Consider the following 22,018-nt stretch of genomic DNA (forward strand, 5'->3'; position numbering starts at 1 on the left):
AACTTCAAATGATTTTCCATTATTAAATGTTTATCTTTATAATTTAAGAATTTTACAACTATAGTTCTGTTTTTTAATTTTTCACCATGTTCTTTTTTTCCAATTCGATGTGCTATTTCGATTAAAATACTCTTTTCAATACCAAGTTTTGAATTTAACAACTCTTGTATTTTTATCTCGCTCTCTTGTTTCATTATCACTTTTTTTGATACCACTAAACCTTAAATTATTTCGCCGACTGCGATCCTCTAGTTTTGCTAGTTTGTCTTTAATCGTATTATTGCTCTGCTCAAGGTCAATGCTAGAACTATTCAAAGATGATGTTGCCATTTTCTTTTTAGATTCAATCAGTTCTGATAATATGTTTTCGTATTTTTCATTTATGAACTCAACAGGTTTCTGTAGTTCGCCAATTTCATTTTTAAAGTTTGCGTTTTTCATTTGCACATGTCAATGAAATCTATGTGTTAAGTTTAGAAAGTTAAGTTTTTTTTACTTTTTTCAAAGATTTTTTATTAAAATATGCAAAAAATATTTCTCACGACACATGTTGCTATGAACGGAAAAATTGTAGACCTTACATGCGATCTACTCCAAATGTAGATAAAATGTTTGAAAAAATTCAATCACATCTTACAAACCTAAAGGTAAACTAATATTATCATTTTTTGGTAAAAACACGTAAATAAATGGATTTGTAACTGTAATTTCACAGTACGTTTTTAAAACGTTCTTTGGACGTTTTTATTAGATTTAAACCTTATAAAAATGTCTAAAAAACGTTTTAAAAACGTACCGTGCCCAACTTAACTAGTTTTTAAATTAAACTAAAGTTGTAAAATAATGAAATTATTTTTAAGAAAATATTTTAGGATTTTGAAGAGTTATGAGTTTAAAAAAAAAAAAAAAATGGTTTTTAAAAGTTATGAAAAATCTCGAATGGAAAATTGTTTGAACTTAAATTTTAAAAATACAGAAAAAATATGTGCTTATCATCGCTATACGTTAGAAATAGGATGGAAACTAACAAAAAAATGTATGCGCCCTGATCACAAAATACAAACAGGAAAGAAAACATTAGGGCAATCCGCAACAATATCTTGGACACTTCAAAAAAAAACTTCCCATACTTTCCATAGTATGGGAAGTATCTGAAAGTAGTTCATACTGGAAAGTATGAACTACTTTCCGACTGGAAAGTAGTTCATACTTTCCAGTCGGTTTAGTTATATGCAATTGTTATAAAAAAAAAAGCAAAAAGAAACAAAAAATAAAAACTGAACATAAATCTACATCAACAGCTACTGATGTGGATTTTATATCAGATGAAAGAACTTAATACTTCAAATGAAATCAGAGAAGATATCACAGCATATCCTGGGACCTGGGACCAATTAAATTCAAGTTTAAAAGAAAACTTGAGCTTATTAATGAATCCACTGAAAAAAAAAAAAACAATAAATGCGGAAGAAATATAAACGTATGGAACAGACCCAGAGAAAAAAGTTTGCAAAATCCATTGCATCGGGTCAGCCGGAAGAGTTTTTGAAAGTGCTTAAAGTTAATAAAAATACCAAAACGGAAGTTCATATGAAACGTACCAAACGTACCAAACGGAAGTTCATATGAAATGACAAACTAAAATAGCACAATAAAAATCGCCGCGTAAAAGAGTTTACAATCTCTTCCATCTGTTTATTAAATCAATTTAGCCTTGCATTGTTTATGGACAATCCTTAAATGCACAAAATATAAATTAGGACGTGTCAGAAAATAGCAAAAGTTGCATACAAACAAGCCTCTGTCTGACTTTGCTGCGGATACTTAATAGAATTAGTTTTCATAGAGAATGTCTGGCTGGTTTAAATGATACGGTTGCTGCAGGAATGAATGCATTTTCAACACTTGAACAATTCGCAAATATGTTCAATAAAAAAACAGCTATTGTGAAACCTGAAAGACTAAAAAAGGTATTTAAAAACTAAATACAAACTTCATTGCAGCTATTTAAAAAATGATATTGCAAAACATTCAACTCGGTTTGTCAATTCTGATTCTGAAAACATTAAGTTGCAATCATGTTGCATTTTAAATGATTCTGTATGTTATGAATGCTTAATATGAGTTGTTTGAAGTTTTAGATTAAGTCAACCAAATAAGAAATGAAAACAATGTTGATGATGACGTATTAAATAACATTAAAGTATTAAGCTCTTTGCAAAAATAAAACTTTTTAACTTCTACGACTTTCTTGTTGTGAAAATGAACGATAGCGAAAGTGAAAGTGCTTCCGCTGAAACAATAGTTAAAAGTTATGTAGATGCTGGCAATTACATAGTAACAGCAGAAGATGTTGCAAAAGCAGTGGAATATGGTCATGGCGTTAAAAACGATATGGTTAGTGCAGTAAAAATTAAAGTTTCTGTTGTTGCATTCTCAATTATAAAAACCTTTCAGTTAAGCCATCAACTGAATTATTTGTTCCAATCACAAGATCTGAAGGAAACTTTCAGCAAAAACCTTGAGTGGAAAAAAGGAAGAAAAGAAATTGTGGTTTAAATACACTATATTTTTGCCAGAACAGTTGTCCTTTGAAACTATCATTGAGTTAAAAGCATATGTTGACAGAACAGATCTAAACAATTTTCTTCTTTAGATTATTTAGATTCTTTAGAGTAAATAAGGTTTATATGGTTAAGAGCAACTTCGCAAGCTTATTCTAATTCTATAATTAGTATTAGTATTAGTATTAGTAATTGCTGTAACTGGTGTGAGCCAGTGAGTGTGGTGTTAACACACTATGACAGCCGATTTGCTTGACTGCTGCTCATCCAGCAATCAAGACCTGCTTTAAAACTGTTAACTGATTGTGCTTTAACCAACTCGCTTGGCAAGCTATTCCACAAATTAGCCGATCTATTAAATAAAAAGTTTTCACGACAGGCTTGCTTAATGATTTCTTTGACATATTTAAAGCTGTGACCTCTCGTTTGAGTTTGTTGAATACTAATTTGTTTTATTGTTTCCAAATCGTTAAAACCGTTGAAGAATTTAAAAAGTTGAATAATATCTCCTCGTTGCCTTCTTTTTATCAAGGTAGTCAAGTCAAGAGCTTTTAGACGATACTCATAGTTGATTTTTTTAAGTGATGGTATTAAGGAGTTGCACGATGTTGGACTCTTTCTAATAACTCAATTTCTCCCTTTCGAATAGGTGACCAAACTTGTACTGCAAACTCAAACAGTGGTCGCACAAAAGAAACATAAAATATTCTCAGCAGTCAAATTTCTAAACAAACGAAGCATTTTCTAATCCGACCCAACATTTGGTTGGCTTTGCCTACGCATTTTATAACATGATTTTTCCATTTCAGATTGCTTGAGAAGATTATTCCAAGATCACTTTCAGATTCTGTTATGTTTAACTTTTGTTCATTGATATAAAGGGGTGATTTTTTGTTATTCCAGCCAAAGTGCATGACCATACATTTTGAAATATTAAATTTCACAACCCAGTCTTGAGTCCACTTAAAAGCTAAATCAAGATCTGATTGCAAAGAAAGAGTTGTTGCACTGGAAAGCATTTAATTTGAAATTTTGGTGTCATCTGCATACAGCTTGGTTAGATTTTTTAGAGTTTTAGGCAAATCGTTTATAAATAGTACAAACAAGTGTGGTCCAATTACTTCGATGAAAATCATGTTTAGAAAGATATTTCGTTTTTTCAATACTTCATAAATGGAGAAAATACAGAAAATAAGATGTCACCAAAGGTAAACATATTGATAAATCTTACAGCTGATGAGTTTATTTTAAGCCAACAAATTAAACCTTTGTTCTCGAGATGGAGTAAGCTTTTAAGATATGGAAAATTGACTGCACTGATTAATGAAAAAGACGATAACAATAAATTTAAAGTTGAAAAAGTCGAGAACTATCAAGAAGAAATACATAAACTTGCAACCGAACTTTCTGTTGTATGGCTGAAAGATGATTGGGTGGCAATTGTTCACAAAAACCAATGGTATCCAAGAGTTGTTGCAGAGATATATATTTTGTATATATTGTTAAACAAAAACTTATAGTGCAAAAAACTAATAATATTGATAACAATCAGGGCCGTCCCGAACCAAATTATTAGGGGGGGTGAAACTCCTGTAAATGCCAACTCAAAAAAAAATTTGCAACGCTCGAAAACAGTGAAATACTGGGCCTTTTTTTAAATACACCTACTTTTTAGGTTTTGGGGGTCTCTGACCCTCTAAATTCTGTACTCCTAGGTCATTGAACAACTTAGATAAAGCTCTGATCCGTCTAACGGATTTGCAAAGTTTAGAGCTTGGGTTATCGTCATTACATGCATCGATTCGTTGTTTTGAGTGTTGTATTAATGTACACTGTACATTAACACAACACTCAAAACTATTCATCAACTATTTGTAATGGTTTTAAAAATGACAAATTTTCGCCTTTTTTTTTCAAAAAAAGTTATTGTTAAAATCTACGTAACTGTACAATGCATTGTACAGTTACGTAGATTTTGAGGTTAAGTTTTTAAATAAAATAAGCGAACGTTTGACATTTTTATAACCATTATGAATGGTTATAGCGAGCTCGCCTAAGACAAGCTATGAGTTTGCAAGTAATTTCAGGGAAATTTAATGGAACCCTTGTTAAACTTTCTGAACTTGTTGGTCAAAAAATTATAAATATACAATGCCAAATATTTTTGAGTAGAGTAAAGTATTTATGTTTTAATAATGAAAGAAAGAAAATGTTTGAAGAATTCACTTTTTTGGGACTTAGTAGGCCAGAATATTTTTTCCGACCACGGAAAAAATATTCTGGCCTACTGAGCATTGGAGTAATAACTATCATTTATGAAATGGGCGTATATTACGATATCAAAATACAGTTTTAATACTGTAATACTATTTATTAAAAGAAGATTATTAAAATTATATATCTAAACAATATTTCTTGACGTTAGCAATAAAATTTTATAATAAATTGTATAAACTTGTTAAATTTGCATACGCCGGTTTTTTAAAATCGACGATTGATGTGCTATTTTATTTATATCCAACTGGTCAACAATATCTTTTTCTACACCCAATAACACTAAAGAATTCAATCTCTCTTCAGCTATTGTTGATCTAAGATGCGTTTTTATCAATTTTAGTTTACTGAATGTTCTTTCATTTGTTGCAACAGTAACTGGAGAAGTCGAGGCTAAACGACAAGTTTGATTAGCACATGGTAAAATATGCTTTACTTCTTCTGATTTTTCCATTAAGGAATTAAATGATGTTTCGTCTTCTTTTAACTTATTAAATAATATTTATAGTTCTGTTTGAACTAAGTCATAATCTTGAAGATTTGCACCTTGGCTGGCTGGTGGAAATGAAATATTAAGTTTATTAAATGGTTGAGAAAACAATAGATATAATGGTTCAATAGAAGAAATACATGTTTTTAAATTTTCATTTGTTAGTTTAAAAATGGTATCAAGAACTATTTTAAACTCTTTTCTGTAAAATAAATTCATTGTAAATTCTGTTTGTATTGTAGAATTACAATCGAATCGTTTAGGAGCTAATTTTCTACGATGATGGTTTCGAAAATCAGCTTCAGAGTCTATTCCACGTAAGGTGGCAAACTCTTTAGCACTATTGATGAAATTGTTCATTGCATAATTGTCATAGTTGATTGATGTTAGAATTTTCATTGTGCTGTCAATTAAAGTTATTGCATCAATTATAGATAAATTTTTTGCCTCAAGAGTTTCAGTAAGATACTTTAGTTTGTACATAATGTTCTTCGTGAAAGATATAGAAACAATAAAATTGAAAGAAAGTATTTGTTTTCGAAGAGCAAGTGCTTTTGATCTTGTTCCTTTATCAAAACATTCGTTTAATAATAGAATTTTATCAGGGCTTTCAACAACAGCTTCTAATGAATTCCATACAGCTTTAACACTTTCAGCACGAGCTGTCCACCTGATTTTTGACAAGTTTCTTAATTGTAACGCATTTTCAATTTGGAAATTTTCTCATTAAGCATACCATATCTTTTATTACTTGAGGAAAAAAAGACATAAAGATTTTCTAATATATCAATAGTACTTCCAATTATACTACTAGCATCACAACTATGTTCTAAAAACGTGTTCAACCGCTGGGCTTGGCATGGTATAAATATAATTTTGTGACCAACAAGTTCAGAAAATTTAACATGGGTTCCATTAAATTTCCCTGACATATTACTTGCAAAATCATTGGATTGAAAGGGTATTAACTCCGGTTTTAATAAATTATTTTCTAAAATGTTGACTATTTGTGATGCTGTACCCGAACCAATTTTATCGTTTCCTTTTTCAATTTCCAAAAGTCGCTCAACAGATTTGCCTTGACTATTAACATATCGGACACATACTGATAAACAATCCTGATGTGATATATCTGGTGTAGTATCAGCAGATACTGAATAAATGTTTGCTTCATGTATCTCTTTTATTATTATGTTACGTGTTTCTTTAGCTAGTAGTTCAATAAATTCATTTTGAGATCGTGGACCTAAGTAAGTAACTTTATGTGATCGTAAAGAAGACTATTCCATCCAGCATTTCATTAAGGGATTATGCCTAGTGAGAAATTGAACAAATTGCATAAAATTTCCTCCACTTTCGTCACCATCACCCCGAAATGCTAATCCTTGTCGTGATAATGTTCTAGCAATATCAAATAATATAACTACAATTTGTTTATTGAAATCTTTTTTTTGTTCTAACTTAATTGCTTCTTTTCTATTTGATATGTTTAGAATTATATCAATATGATTTTCAGTTGTCATAAAATGATAATAATCATGTAACGCTGCTTTATGAGAAAAACAAGAAATATGTTGCTGTAATTTACTTAATTTTTTAACTCCACAGCTTTTCATTTTATGCCATTGACGAACACCAGGTTTTACCCATGCTGAATCTTGATAAGATTCAGCATGGGTAAAACCTCATCTTCCTGGACCATTTGAATATAAAGTACATACAAAACAGTATGCAGAATCTGTCACAATACTATATTCTAATAATGGATATTTATTGTACCATTTAGGATTAAAACTCTGCTGTTTAATGTTGTTAACTGTAGTATTAACTGGATATTTAGTTAATTTTGGCTGATGTGGCCCTAAAGCAATAAGGTATTGACGCTGAGATGCTGAAGCAACCGAATCACGACTGCCTGGATCATGATTAATTATGTTATCGATAATATTGTTAATTGGTTTGAAACTTTCAGGTGATTTAGAGATTTGTTCCGATAAAATATTTGCATTTTTTAAGAATTCTTTAGAACTTGATTTTATTCTACTAATGGCCTGAATGCTTTCCAAAAAAAATATCACAGGATTTGGAAATATCTCAGATTTTAATTTAGACAAAATGGTACCACACTCGTTTAAGTCTGTGACAATGTTTTCTAACTGACCAGCACACGATAACCAATTGACTTCATCATTTTGTATGTCAGGTTCATCTATTAGAGACAATTGAATTGAATTCTCTTGAAATAAATCCTCCTCTAACATTTGAAAACGACATGTTTCATGGTTCTATATTATATTAAATTATATTATACTTTATGTCATATAAATATACCAAATATTTCAATTCTAAATCATTAAGTAACTTATATCTTTAATTAAAAAAATAATAAATCGCAAGTTATAAGGAAATAACTTTAATTAAAAAAGCTTAATAAGTTCAATTAAATTAATCCAAAAGAAGCTATAAAATAAATGCTTTTAATTTTTTAAAAACGATTTTACTATTTTTATCCTTGAATAAGTGATCTTTATTCAGAATACATAAGGGATTTGTTAAAAAATACATAGTAGATTGATTTCTTAAAAAATACATAATGGATTGATTAATTTATTAAAAAATGCATAAAGGATTAATTGATTTGTTAAAAAATACATAATGGGTTGATTTATTTCTTAAATGTTACGTTTTAACTTAAATTAAAACTCAGATGTTTTAAATTATTCTACAACTTTATTAGCATAATTATCGTTGAACTTAATATTACATTAAACCAGGTACATACCGATTCTCGTTTCCCTGCGACTTTGGAAGTTTTAACTGCACTTTGAAAAGGATTTTCGGGAGCACCAACGTGTTTTATATTTACTGATATCCCATTATGTACTTTTTTTTGGTGTTGTTTTTTAAAATCGTTATTAAATATACTGCCACATTTTAGACATTCAACTTTATATCTCTTACGTTTTGCCCCTATTTTACTCATTCAAAAAATCGTATAACAAAAATTTAAATATATTAAAACTCAAGAAAACAAAACATCAAGTGCAACTTCGTTGTGGTTTTAAAGACCGCAGTTCCTTATGGGATTGATATGCCTAAAAAGTAATTTTTTTCAACGTCACCAAAACGGTACCCTATTTCATTCCCGAAAGTCGTAAATATCAAAAAGTATATAATATATCAATATGAAATTTACATTTTTTATTTAAAAAAATATTTAACAAAACTCAAACACTAATTGTACAAGTTGGCATCAATGCCAACTCAAATGCTAAATGTACAAATATGCCAACTGACATGCACAAATAACACCTTTGGGGGGGGGGGGGGGTGTGACACCCCCTACACCCCCCCTTCGGGACGGCCCTGATAACAATACAAAAACATAAATGATTATTTATTATAGGATAAGTTTCATTTCAATGACGACATGTTATGTAAAATGTCTTCTGACTCCAATTAATCACCATGGTGATTACTTCTTAGCATCACTTGTTGCTTAGAAGTAATTACCAAGTTTATTTCATTAGTTTGTAATCTTCTTCTTGAAGAAGCTTACAAACTAATGAACAAATGAACTTGAAAAAGTTGTGTAAGAAGAAATTTACTGTAAAGCAACATGGATTTTTTTTTAAATAACTACAAAATATGCCTATACCCCACAAATATAATTTTTTTATCTGATAATTAATAGAAATAATACAAACCATTTTCATGTCACAATCAATGCGTCAAAAGATGCGTTTCAAATTTTGCTTTTGAGTTGGATTTTGCGGTTAAGTCTTTACTTCCTCATAGTTTTTTTTTTTATACTTTTTGGTAGAACAAAACTTTATAACTTTTAACTTGACAAAAATTTATGATAACAAAAAAATATATATATTTAAAAATAAGTTTTCATTTAAAAATCGTTTTTCGTGTATTTAGAAGCATTTAGACAAAGAAGAAAATTTATTTTCTAATTTTATTAATTTTCAGCGTGAACTAATAACCAATAAACAATAATCAAGTTAAATACTCATTGTAAAGTACTTTTTTTTTTTTTTTTCAAGTTTATAAATGCCTTCGGAACCATTTGGTCAATATTTCAAAAATTTAGTCAATCTTTGACATCTCATATCGTGAGAACCAATCAATTTTTTTTTTAATTAGTTAATTAGTTGACTATATATGATAAAGTTATCGATAAGGCTGTTTCCGTTTTTAGGTCACTTTTGTCAAGTCAAGTTCAAATTTTAATTTGAAATTTGATCAAAATTAAAAACAACAAGAGTTAAAAGAAATTAAAAGAATTAAAAAAAGAAACTCTTATTGTTTTGCCGAACGGTTACTAATTTAGTAGAAATGTAATGTTGTATCCAAGAAACAACGCTAAAAAAAGGCTTTCTAAAGAAGAAAAAAGACATGTAAAAACTGTTTCAGTTGATTAGATTGAAAAACAATATACACGCAAAACGTAAAAATAGATTTACCTTCAAAGGAAATTGACCTAGCAGAGCATAATTTACTGGAGAACATGGTCTTGATGGTCAACGTCATTCTAGACGTCATCCTTGACGTCATGATAGCTTATTATCAATATAAAAATTAATTTAACAACATGATGTTAAAAAAATTCTATACTGATTTTATGGTTCTGAAAGCCAAAAAATTACAAGCTGCTGTCTCTCAGTTCTCAGTCTCTTTTTTTGATAAAAAAATCATCAAGTGATATAATGTTACGTAACAAACCATCATGTTACGTAATATTTGATAACTTTTTAAAAAGTTTTGTTTCACTTTTTTCATTCCTTTGCCATCTCTTCTTAAGAGAAAAATTTTTGCATGCAATTTTTCATGTTATTTATAATTATTGACATAACATAACAACAAGGATAAATAATGAAGCAGATTTGAAAAGAACAGGTAAGTCAAAAATGGATGATCCCAAATATTACAATTGAATGGTTAGGCGTGACTGATATTCGTAGATCTATTTTCATTTTAATATCCCATGGTTTTATCAAAATTTTAAAGGCTAACATCAATTTGATGTTAAATGATGTTGATGATCAAAAAAGTAGCGTAATTTCATACGAATAATAGATCTGAATAAACCTGCTCTATACCTCGTGATTAAAGTTATCTTAAAATAAAATTTGTGTCCATTATTAAAGTCTGTTTTGAACAGTTGAATAGTGAACAGTGGTGAATCCAAAATTTTCTTCTAGATGGTAATGAGACAATCTTAAAAAATATTATTCTAAAATTTACTCAAAACTTTATTACGACCTGAATTCTTATTGTGTAATAGCCTGAACTTTATTTTTTTATTCTATTTTATGAATTTTATTTTTTTTTAATTTTGTTTTGTACGGCCTGAATTCTTATATTGTGCTGCCAAGGTATAGTTGTTAGAGTTCTGGCTTTAGAACTGGAGGTCCGTTATTCGAAGCGGATCAGGCCATATATGCATCATTGGTAAGAAAGGAGGCGTGAACTTCCTTGTTAAATGCTATGCTCAGTGATAAGAAGGGATAAGTTAGGAATTCTTTGAGTAACTAAATAACTAACCAAAAAAAAAAAGAAAGAAAGAAAGAGGGAGAGAAAACATAATCTAGAGATATCCAATGGTGTGGAGAACTATAATATAACCATACAGAATTCTACTGGTATAGAGAGACAAATATAGTTTTAGAGATATCTACTGGTGCAGAGATACCGCCTCCCCCCATCATCCATTTTAGAATTTTGAACCGAATTATAAATTTTTATATAGCTTTAAAATGCTCATGGGTTGTGTCCTTTTGTTATGCATTGTCAAGACCACATAAGAAGCTTTTTATAACAACTGTGGGATTTATTTTAAAGACTAAGGCAGCTTTAACATACCGTACCGCAACCAAGAAAAGGTACGTACCGTACCTTTTCTTGTGTCATCATTACTACCAAAATGTTAAAATCTTTCTTTTAAAAATACTTTTTATCTTTAGGAAAAAATTCTTTCTTTTATGTGTTTTCCTTTATATGCACCTTTTTTGCCTGCTAATCATGTACTGACATGTGACTAGGAATGGCAATAAAGTAGGGTGGTTGTCATCTTCCAATAGAAAAAATGGGCCGGTTTTAAAATTTTATTAATTTTATGATATATTTTAGTTTTTATCAAAAGTAGTTAAATATTAATAAGTAGTCAAGGTTTTATTAAAAAAACTCTCATTTTTGTAAGGTTGTACCGGAATTCCGGCCAGAATTTGTCAATTTTAGGTCATTCCGGTTCCGGCCGGAATCACAATATTTCGGGCCGGAATGCCGGAATTTATTTTTACCATTTTTTTAAGATATATGACATAGAATGTGTAAATTAAATAAAAAAATCATTGTCCTAATGACAAATAGCGATTTAATAAAATTATTTTAGACCACTTAACTGTAGCTTGGCCTAATTTTATTTGCAGTAATGTATGGATTTCTAAATTTTTAATGTTTCTTAACTTTTAAATAGTTAAATAGTATAGGATGCCTAATACAGTAAATATCTTAATTTTAATCTAAATGTAAAAATATGAAACAAATATATATATATATATATATATATATATATATATATATATATATATATATATATATATATATATATATATATATATATATATATATATATATATATATATATATATATATATATATATATATATATATATATATATATACACAGGGTGCGGAAAAAGTTCCCGTACAAAAATATAAACAGCAAAAACAGCAAAAGTTCCTGTAAAAGACGAGAAACAAATTACACTTTAATTTAAAACAAAATAATACTAAAAAAATACTAAAAGAATACGAAGGAATTCCAAAGAATACTAAAAACACACTATATATCGAAAGAAAACACCATACGGATAATTTTTTTAAATTATACTTTTGTACGGAAACTTTTTCCGCACCCTGTATATATATATATATATATATATATATATATATATATATATATATATATATATATATATATATATATATATATATATATATATATATATTTGACATTTTTGACAATGTTATACTATTTTTTTCAGCGGTTTACCAATAGAGCTAGTTTGAAAAAAAAGTGAATTTAGCTATATAAACATACCACAATGTTTTCTTTTTTTTCTTCTTCTTGTTATTATTATTTTTGCATCAAAATACTTTTTTCAACCGTTTTGTTTATTATACAAAAGTTCCTAAAACATTTCTAAATAAACGTTTCTAAAGTTCCTAAAACGTTCCTAACTAAAAAGTTCCTAAAACGTTTATTTTAAAAAAAGTCTATATTTTTTAGCAGTTGTATTTACTTACATATCTTTTTTTATTCCTTCAAGTTATTTAGATCAGCGTGAAGCAAAAAAAAAGGAGAGAGAGAGGGGCTGGAAAACGTATTAAAACAGTGGAAATCTTCTGCAACAGAATGAGCAAAGTTGACATTTTTTTATTTAAAAGACAAACGCAAAATAAAAGTATATGCAAGGTTTCAAAATACCTCGTACATGAACAATCACAATTAATTTTTCGTGATATCAATATCTTTTATTGCGGCAAGTATTGAAAAAATATAATAAAATGTTATACCTTCCAACAAAAATCTTGAGCAAGCGGATGAGCGAATGTCCAGCAGAGTGGACACCCTGAAATTACAAAATTTATGACCATGCAAAGTTTACACCTCCCTCGTTTTAAGGGGTCGGAAAATACGTGGTCATAACTTGTCAATACATGGTCATAACTTTTGTAATTTTCAATTTTTAGAAATTTAGAATCTATCAATAAATTTAAATTTAGTTTAAGATAAAAAGTTGAAAATTATAAAAGCGTCTTCATGTTTGTGCAGAGAGCAAGTGTTTTAGGACTTTTTTGTTCCCAGGCCTCAGCCATCCCAAATTTTTGCAATACCTCTTCATTTGGCATAGGTATGAACATACTTAAGTTTGGACATGTATGGTTAGTTTTTTAACTATACTTTTACATACATATATATAATAATAATAATAATAATAATAATAATAATAATAATAATAATGATAAGCTGCGGCGAACAATAAAATGTCGCTTGAAAGGGGTAGCAACCCTTTAGGTCTTTGCCAGTAGACAATGAGCTGTAGCAGCGATTCGGTACATTAACTGTAATACTAGTGCTGGCTACACGATTTTAAATTTGTCTAAACGATTTTAAATTCATTGAGATAACGAAAGTCAATCACAGTTTGTGGGAGTGAATTCCATCGGTTTACTACTCTGTTAGGGAAGAAATTGAGTCTAGTAGAAATAGCACGCATGTTGTTATTGAGGCCCGAAGCATTAAAGAACTCTTTGTATTGACGATGAGAGTGTCCTCTAGTTATTTGCACAGATGGATAGCCGATTTGTGGGTTAATCCAATTAATATTTTCTAAATTATTTATAAATTTGAAGTAGTAAATTAAATCACCTCGATTGCGTCTTTCATTTAGTGAGGTAAGATGAAGGTGTGCTAATCTGGCTTCACTGGATATATATATATATATATATGTGTATATATATATATATATATATAAATATATATATATATATATATATATATATATGTATTATTAAAAATTATCAAAATTATTAAAAAAATCGTTTTAACAAAAAACCATGTATAACCTGAGAAACAATGACATTTTAAATAATGCAAAATAAATTTATTAGTTGCCATGGTTACCAAGTAAAATAGCAGACATCCAAAAATGTTTAGGCCACCCCGGCCATTTGATCTCAGCAACCGGAAGCATATAGGATATGATTTATTGGCATAAGATTAACAACATAGTAATCTACAAACTGAACTAAAATTGTTCTTAATAACAAAGTATTTAAGCTATGCTGAGTTTTTTTTAAAACGGCGTGTTTAAAAAAATGTATTTTGTAAACTAAATCTTCTAAAAATCAAAAACTTCTTGCAGTATTGTAAAACTTTTAGCTCCAATTGTAAAACTAGATGCAATAAACATTAGGTGGAAATTTCATGCAAATCTGACATACTGTTAGTGAGATAGGATGACCGGAGGTTAGAAATTGACAATTTGAGAAAAAAGCATTTAAATATTACACTAACAATTTTACCAAATAAAAATGTAAAATACTCAATTTAAAATTTGTTATTTATAAGAACAAGAACCGGTATTATATAGATAACCTTCTTGGTCATTCTCTGAGTCATTTTTTTTTTTTTTTGCATCCAAGAATAACTACTTGTCGTTGCTTTTTAGATGTTGCTTTAGATATTTTTAGATGACAGCCTTGAAGAGTAGATATACCAGGAATAAAAAAAAGCTTTTACAATCGCCATCACCATAATAGTTAACATACCTTGGTTTACTTTGTGAAATAAAACAATTCTTTGTGCTTCAATTACTTCCATGCCAGAAGCAGAGCCACGATAATATAATTTACATACATATGATGACTTCCAAGCTTCAAATGCACAAGGATTATTTCCTTTAAGTTTTAATTTTAGACTACGCGCTTTGCATGACCATCTCATTGGCTCATAATCGAGAATTTTACCTTTGTCCATTGATATTACTGTAACAACTCCTTTTAATGAAGAAAACCCACGATGTTTCCAGCTACCATCAGCTGATAATGCAGTGTCAACAATATTTGTAGAAGATTGACGAACTTCTTTAACAGCAACAATCATTGTTTCTTTTGCAACAATTTTAGCAAAATCAGAGACAGATTTATTTATTTAGTTGTAATTATTTTTAGTCATAGGTTTAGGAATGTTCATTAAAGATGTAAATTTTTCTAATCTTGAATTACCTTGACCACACGCACGCATTGAATAAACTATTCTATTACTTACATTCAAAAATTTTTTCCGAACATGTCTTTGTTGTATAAAATTCAATTTTTTCATTCCAGTTAGAGCAGCAAATATTAAACATTGAGTTGAATCCTCTTTTTTTTGAGAAAACATTCTGAAAGATTTAATTTTGATTGTAAACATTTTTGACAACATAGTTGATTAATTACACCAGACAAAATTTCAATACCAGCATTTTGATTGCCTACAGTTTTATTTTTATTATGCTGAGTTGTCTTAATTTTTTTGAGTTTATCGATAAATTTATACAAGTTTTACAAGAAATATGATTATTTGCATAACTAACAACAGGAGCAACTGATAAAGTTGAATCGATTGGCATAGTTTTAGTGTAACTACTTCCATAACATTTTCTGGATTTTTTACTTTGTTTGACTCTACATGATTTACCAATTGTTAAAAAAATTTATTAAATAACAAAAAAATAAAATAGCTTACAATTCTAATTAAAAACCTGTTGCTATGCGTGTTGCTAGGCAGATCAAATTTACCCAGTCGAAGGACTTGATTTATATCTCGAGAACTTAATCTTACTTTGAGAAATGGTTTTCAAATTCGAGTTAAGTTATAAATTTCGTGTCAGAATTACACAAAATATTTTTCTTGATTTTTCTAATGATTTTTGATGGGTCTTACACCTTAAAATAAATGTCGAGAAAAAACAAGGATCTTGGTGATAAGACAAATCTGTCTACTTCCCGTCCTTGCCATCTTTATATATTAAAAAACACGGAACTTTTAAATATTTGAACGGCTAAATAAATAAAAAAAAAAGAAAAAAAAAGAAAAAAAAAATGATATTTGAATAAAATTAAGGTTGTCACAAAAATAGAGTTCAAATAAAGTTGTTAAGACGAGTTTCAACAGAGACACTCAACTAAGTAAAGAACTTGCTGATCGAATCCAATCCACCACACGCATCTTGAAATAATATATAAGTTTCTATAATAAAAGAAATAAAGAAAGCCAAATTTTTTTATTTTTTTTTCGTATGCAACTAATTCTCGCCACACAAAAAACTATCACTTGTACTACGTTCAAGTCGGTGTTGTACGATGTGTTTCATAAGCATACAATACACGGTTTTCGAAATTCAACTTTTGTTATGCAAAATATACATACTAGAATATACAAAACAAAAAATTTCGAGTAAACAAACAGATTATCGCAGTGAAACACAGGCAAAACATCCAATTAAAATGAGTAACAATGATGATTTAGTACTCCAAAAACAATCTATTGATGAATTTAAACTATTCAGTGTAATAGCATTAAAGTCTTTTTTATCAGTACGTAAAAAATCAACATCTGGATCGTTTGATACTCTAGTGGCAAGGCAATATATTTTTCTTTATTGAATAAAGTCTTTATCAACATATATAACATATTATTATTTATATAACATATTATTTTTATATAATATATAAATATATATAATATATATATATATATCTTTATTAAAGATATATATATATTATATATATTTATATATTATATAAAAATAATATGTTATATAAATTATACATAATGCATAATATATATATATATACATATATATATACATATATATATATATATATATATATATATATATATATATATATATATATATATATATATATATATATATATATATATATATATATATATATATATATATATATATATATATATATATATATATATATATATATATATATATATATATATAGTAGGTACGTGGACTGAAATTTTTAAATTGAGCATATACTAGAATGTTATATATCAATAGAAAGCCCTTCAATACAGTATTTCAAAGATGAAAAAATTATCAAAAACGAACAATTCAAAAAACAGTTATGACGTTTTTAGTAGCAAATTTTAGATATATGGATTTATTGAATAAACTGGTTCAAAAATTTTTTTTTTTTTTACTGAAATTGTTATAACTTTGTCAAATCTTATCCAAATGCCTATAACTTGGTATCAAAAGATAAATGTAAGAGTAGGCTACAAGTTTATATTAGTCTATAGATATAGGGGGTGTCTAGAGGGGTATGGCACACTATCGTAACCCTTAAAAAACACAAGTTTTTATCTGAAAGATTGTTTTTTCTGAAAAAATTTTTATCTTTATACACAAAATATTGTTCTAATTTGCTTCCATTCCATTTTCAAATATTAGTGGTCTATCTTATATTAAAGGGTGGGTATTTTCGTTACGTTTTAACACCCTCATAGTGAAATGTTACATTCTTATAAATACTTTAATCTTAAAAACACTGATTATATTTTGTGTTCAAAAGTACAAATTACACTTTCTTACTCTACAGCGTTTACAAGTGGTGTATAAAAATTGGCATTAGGGGCGGGATATGTGCCACTCCTAACTCCTCCCCCCCCCCCGTCTTCTTTAGTCTTCCAACCTAAAAAAAAAAAATTTTAAAGAGATATGAAAAAAGATTTTAAATTGAGTTTATTGAAAATAAGAAACTAGTATACAAAGTTATTTTACTACATTAGTTAGTAAAGGGGCGTGTGCCACAACTAACGCACCCCCTTCCTTTCATATTCAAACTTGAAAAAAATGTTAACAGAAATTTAAAAACGTTTTTATATTGCTTTTACATAAAATAGAGACATAACTTTACAAATCTTATCACATTACAAAATGCAGGTTGGAGTATCCACCCTAAAAAAAAGACTTTTCATATTTATCAACTCAATAAAATATTACACATAAATTTAACACTGTATTTAATATGGGCTATGAAATCCTCAAAAAGTCCTGATTGTATCTAAAAGTTTATAACTATTTATAGGTACAACTTGACTACTTTTTATACTACAACTTTTAATCACATTGAAAACATACAAAATATTTCATTAAAACTATTACGCTTGTCAATGCTTCATTTTTAAATTATTTTGTGTAAAAAAATTTTAAATAAGTAATTCAAATGTTTGAAAAAAATTTAGACAAAATGGAAAACAAACTTGTTGATATTACATATAAATTTTTAATAAAAATACAAGAATGGTGGTGCTTAATGATTGTGTATGCCACCATTAACCACAAAGCTGCTACTATGCTGTCTTCACCTGCAAACTTCTCCACAACAGTTTTCTTCTGCTGTAGTTCCTAGCACCCCTGTTAGGGGATGATAGGCCCAGCTAAATGATTCCCTGTCATTTCCTCCTAACTGGACCCATCACAAAAATGAGCGACTGCTAGTCGGTCCAGAGTGCTGATACATATATCTCTGATAGACACCATATGTTAGATCTAATGACATTGAATTGTAAATAGATTAGTACTGAATGGTATTATGTAACATTTAATATAAACCAACTATTTGTGAAAGTCATTGGCTGAACAAATAAAATGAAAGACTAATAAATCAGTTATAGCTTTAAAAATGTTAATCAAAGTAAAAATTTAATTACTGCTCTTGATTTTACTGCACTTTGATGCATAACATAATAAAAATGTATTAAATAGTGTATGTAAATAGAAATATTACGAACTATTTATATTTGTATATTATCTGTTTGTATATTTGTATATTTATATTGTATATTATATATTTATATTTGTATATTATCGTTCAGAAAAATAATTAAATCATAATTTTACTAGCAGAAGATTGTGCTGATTATAGAGAAGGTTATGAAACTAAATGAAAAAATAAGTTGTAATAAAATAAAATTTTATTTGCTATTGATAAGAAAGGCATACACATATTAGAAATAATTGTTTTACGCATACATCATGCATAAACAGATTAGAAAATATTAGTTTTTTTAAACTTACCAATTGTAGCAGCTGAAGATGTAACTCAAGGTTAACAGAGTTGTAATAAAAAACAAATATGCAATTGTCGAGAAATGCATACATATTAAAAAGTAACAATTGTTAAACTTACCACTAGTTACTGATTATATTTGTAATTTTATAATCAATAATAAAAATTATCCTCTAAAAATTTACCAGTGGCAGACTGTAGATTGGACTTAAGATAATAAAAAAATTGTAAAATTACACAAAACACTATGTAACTGTCAAAGTAAGTTACAAAAGTAACAATCGTCAAATCAGTTCTGTGTAAGATACAACCTTATTAACAAAATGAAAATAAACAATAAAAATATAACAGTAAAAATATAAAAATATATATTTATTAAACAATAAGCTAACATTAGGAATGTATATACTTTGGCTTATAATGGTATAATAGTATATATTATGCATACTTTGTTGATATATAAATTATGTTAATTTGATTGTAGTAATATATAAACGATGTTATTTATACTTATGAAATCTTAAAAATAAGCATAATATTTAGTAGGGTCTAAACAATAAGTAAACATAAAGCACGCTAGTATAATGATTTAAATAATAGTCCAGTTAAAGAAGTATACAATCGAAGTAAAAAAAGATAATAACAATAACATCTTTTAAATAGTTGAAAAACACTTACAAATTTTTTGTTAGGAATAAACCAATGAAGAATCTGATTTGTATACTTATTTATATATGGTGTGTTAATAAAATTGTCAACTGATACTATCACTTAACAATCCATTCAAAAGCAAGAGTCTTTATCTGAAACATTATTCTTTTTATATGTAACATAAGAAAACAATAAGTTTTTACATTTATCATTATTTTTTGTTTCAAACATAAGTTAACTATAATATTATTATGAAATAAAAGAAATTAACTTTAATCTGTTAGAGAACTAAAAACACTTTTATTTATATTTTGCATTTTAATTTTAATCTAGTAATAAAAATCAACATAATACAAAATTGCATTAGTTTTTTTAGAGTCGCCCCCCCCCCCTTATCCGCCCCCGTATTTCGCTTACCGAAAAAAACAACAACAACAAAAAAACGAAAACAGGTACCAAAAGTTCTACACTAATTAAACTATTTGCTGGTATTTATTTTTCGTTGAAAATTGGCATGTGAATAGGAAATACATGTAGAAAATTATTTTAATAATAAAAAAAGGGGGATCGACATTTCTACGACTGCAATTTCATGTGTGAACATCAACCAAATTTTCACGCAAAATTTTCGAAAAAATAATCCATAAAAAAGTATGCTAACCATACATTATTGTCATAAAAAAATCAAGATTAACCTTTCGTCTTTTAAAAATAGTCTAGGTTCATATATGTTTCTGATAAGAATCACCACAAAATAACGTTTGCCTTGGACTACCTAAAAAAAGTGGTTAACTTAATCTAACACAAATTAAACTATTTGCTGGTATTTTTTTTTTCGTTGAAATTTGGCAAGTGAATAAGAAATGCATGTAGAAAACTATTTTAATAATAAAAAAAGGGGGATCGACATTTCTTCGACTGCAATTTCATGTGTGAACATCAACCAAATATTCAGGAGCAAAATAATCCATAAAAAAGTTCAGTAACCATACATAAAAGTCTTGAAAAATCAAGATTAGCTCTTTTTCTTTCAAAAAAGTATCTATATGTATATATGTTTCTTAAAAAAAAATCTACAAAAATACGTCTGCCCTACGCTGCCTAAAAAAGTGTTAAAAATAATGAAAACCAAAATTTTAGCATAAAAATCGGTTCCGTAAATCGCGATTTCCGCATACCTATATATATATATGTATATATATATATATATATATATATATATATATATATATATATATATATATATATATATATATATATATGTATATATATATGTATATATATATGTATATATGTGTATATATATATATATATATATATATATATATATATATATATATATATATATATATATATATATATATATATATATATATATATATTATGCATTATATATAATTTATATAACATATTATTTTTATATAATATATAAATATATATAATATATATATCTTTAATAAAGATATATATATTATATATTTTTATATATTATATAAAAATAATATGTTATATAAATAATAATATGTTATATATGTTGAATAAAGACTTTATTCAATAAAGAAAAATATATTGCTTTGCCACTAGAGTATCAAACGATCCAGATGTTGATTTTTTACGTACTGATAAAAAAGACTTTAATGCTATTACACTGAAAATTTTCGCATATTTTTAATATGCGAGTTTGTACTTTTTTTTTTTTACATTGTTAGCCTTCCTTCATGTTACAACCCTCTCTCAACTCTTTAACACCGAAACACGAACCTTGACAAGCAAGGCCGCTGCGCGGAGAAACTAAGTTGAGTTAAGATATATATATATATGTATATAATATATATACATATATATATATATATATATATTATATATATATATATTATATATATATATACTATATATATATGCATATATATATATTATATTATATATATATACATATATAAATATATATATATGCATATATAATATATATATATATATGCATATATATATATATAATATATATATAATACATATATATGCATACATATATATATATAGTATATATTTATAGTATATATATTTATAAATATATATATATATATATATATATATATATATATATATATATATATATATATATATATATATATATATACTATATATATATATATATATATATATATATATATATATAGATAGATAGATATATAGATATATATATATATATATATATATATATATATATATATATATATATATATATATATATATATATATATATATATATATATATATATATATATATAGATATATAGATATATATATATATGCATACATATATATATATATATAGTATATAAATATATATACTTGGACCAACAAATTTTTGTTTTGGAGCATTGATAAAGTA

At 27.1% G+C, this 22,018-nt stretch overlaps 1 protein-coding gene across 1 annotated transcript; it reads right to left on the reverse strand.

The window, feature by feature from the left end:
• Window positions 1-5,340: 5,340 nt before the first annotated feature.
• On the reverse strand, window positions 5,341-6,944 carry LOC136075847 (uncharacterized). The gene is made up of 3 exons (XM_065789284.1): window positions 6,683-6,944; window positions 6,175-6,574; window positions 5,341-5,998 (listed from the first exon to the last, which is right to left on the reverse strand). The coding sequence occupies exons 1-3, from the start codon at window positions 6,942-6,944 to the stop codon at window positions 5,341-5,343; spliced, it is 1,320 nt and encodes a 439-aa protein (XP_065645356.1).
• Between the last annotated feature and the right edge of the window lie 15,074 nt (window positions 6,945-22,018).

Source organism: Hydra vulgaris, chromosome 02, assembly GCF_038396675.1.
Source record: "Hydra vulgaris chromosome 02, alternate assembly HydraT2T_AEP".
Taxonomy (NCBI): Eukaryota; Metazoa; Cnidaria; class Hydrozoa; order Anthoathecata; family Hydridae; genus Hydra; species Hydra vulgaris.

What these genes read in the sequence shown, in the direction of transcription:
- LOC136075847 (XM_065789284.1), bottom strand. Translation starts at nt 6,944, where the DNA reads ATGAAAAGCTGTGGAGTTAAAAAATTAAGTAAATTACAGCAACATATT. An exon ending in TCGGGGTGATGGTGACGAAA is followed by an intron (nt 6,575 to 6,682) that starts GTGGAGGAAATT and finishes TTACTTACTTAG; the next exon opens with GTCCACGATCTCAAAATGAA. An exon ending in ATACCATGCCAAGCCCAGCG is followed by an intron (nt 5,999 to 6,174) that starts GTTGAACACGTT and finishes GTCAAAAATCAG; the next exon opens with GTGGACAGCTCGTGCTGAAA.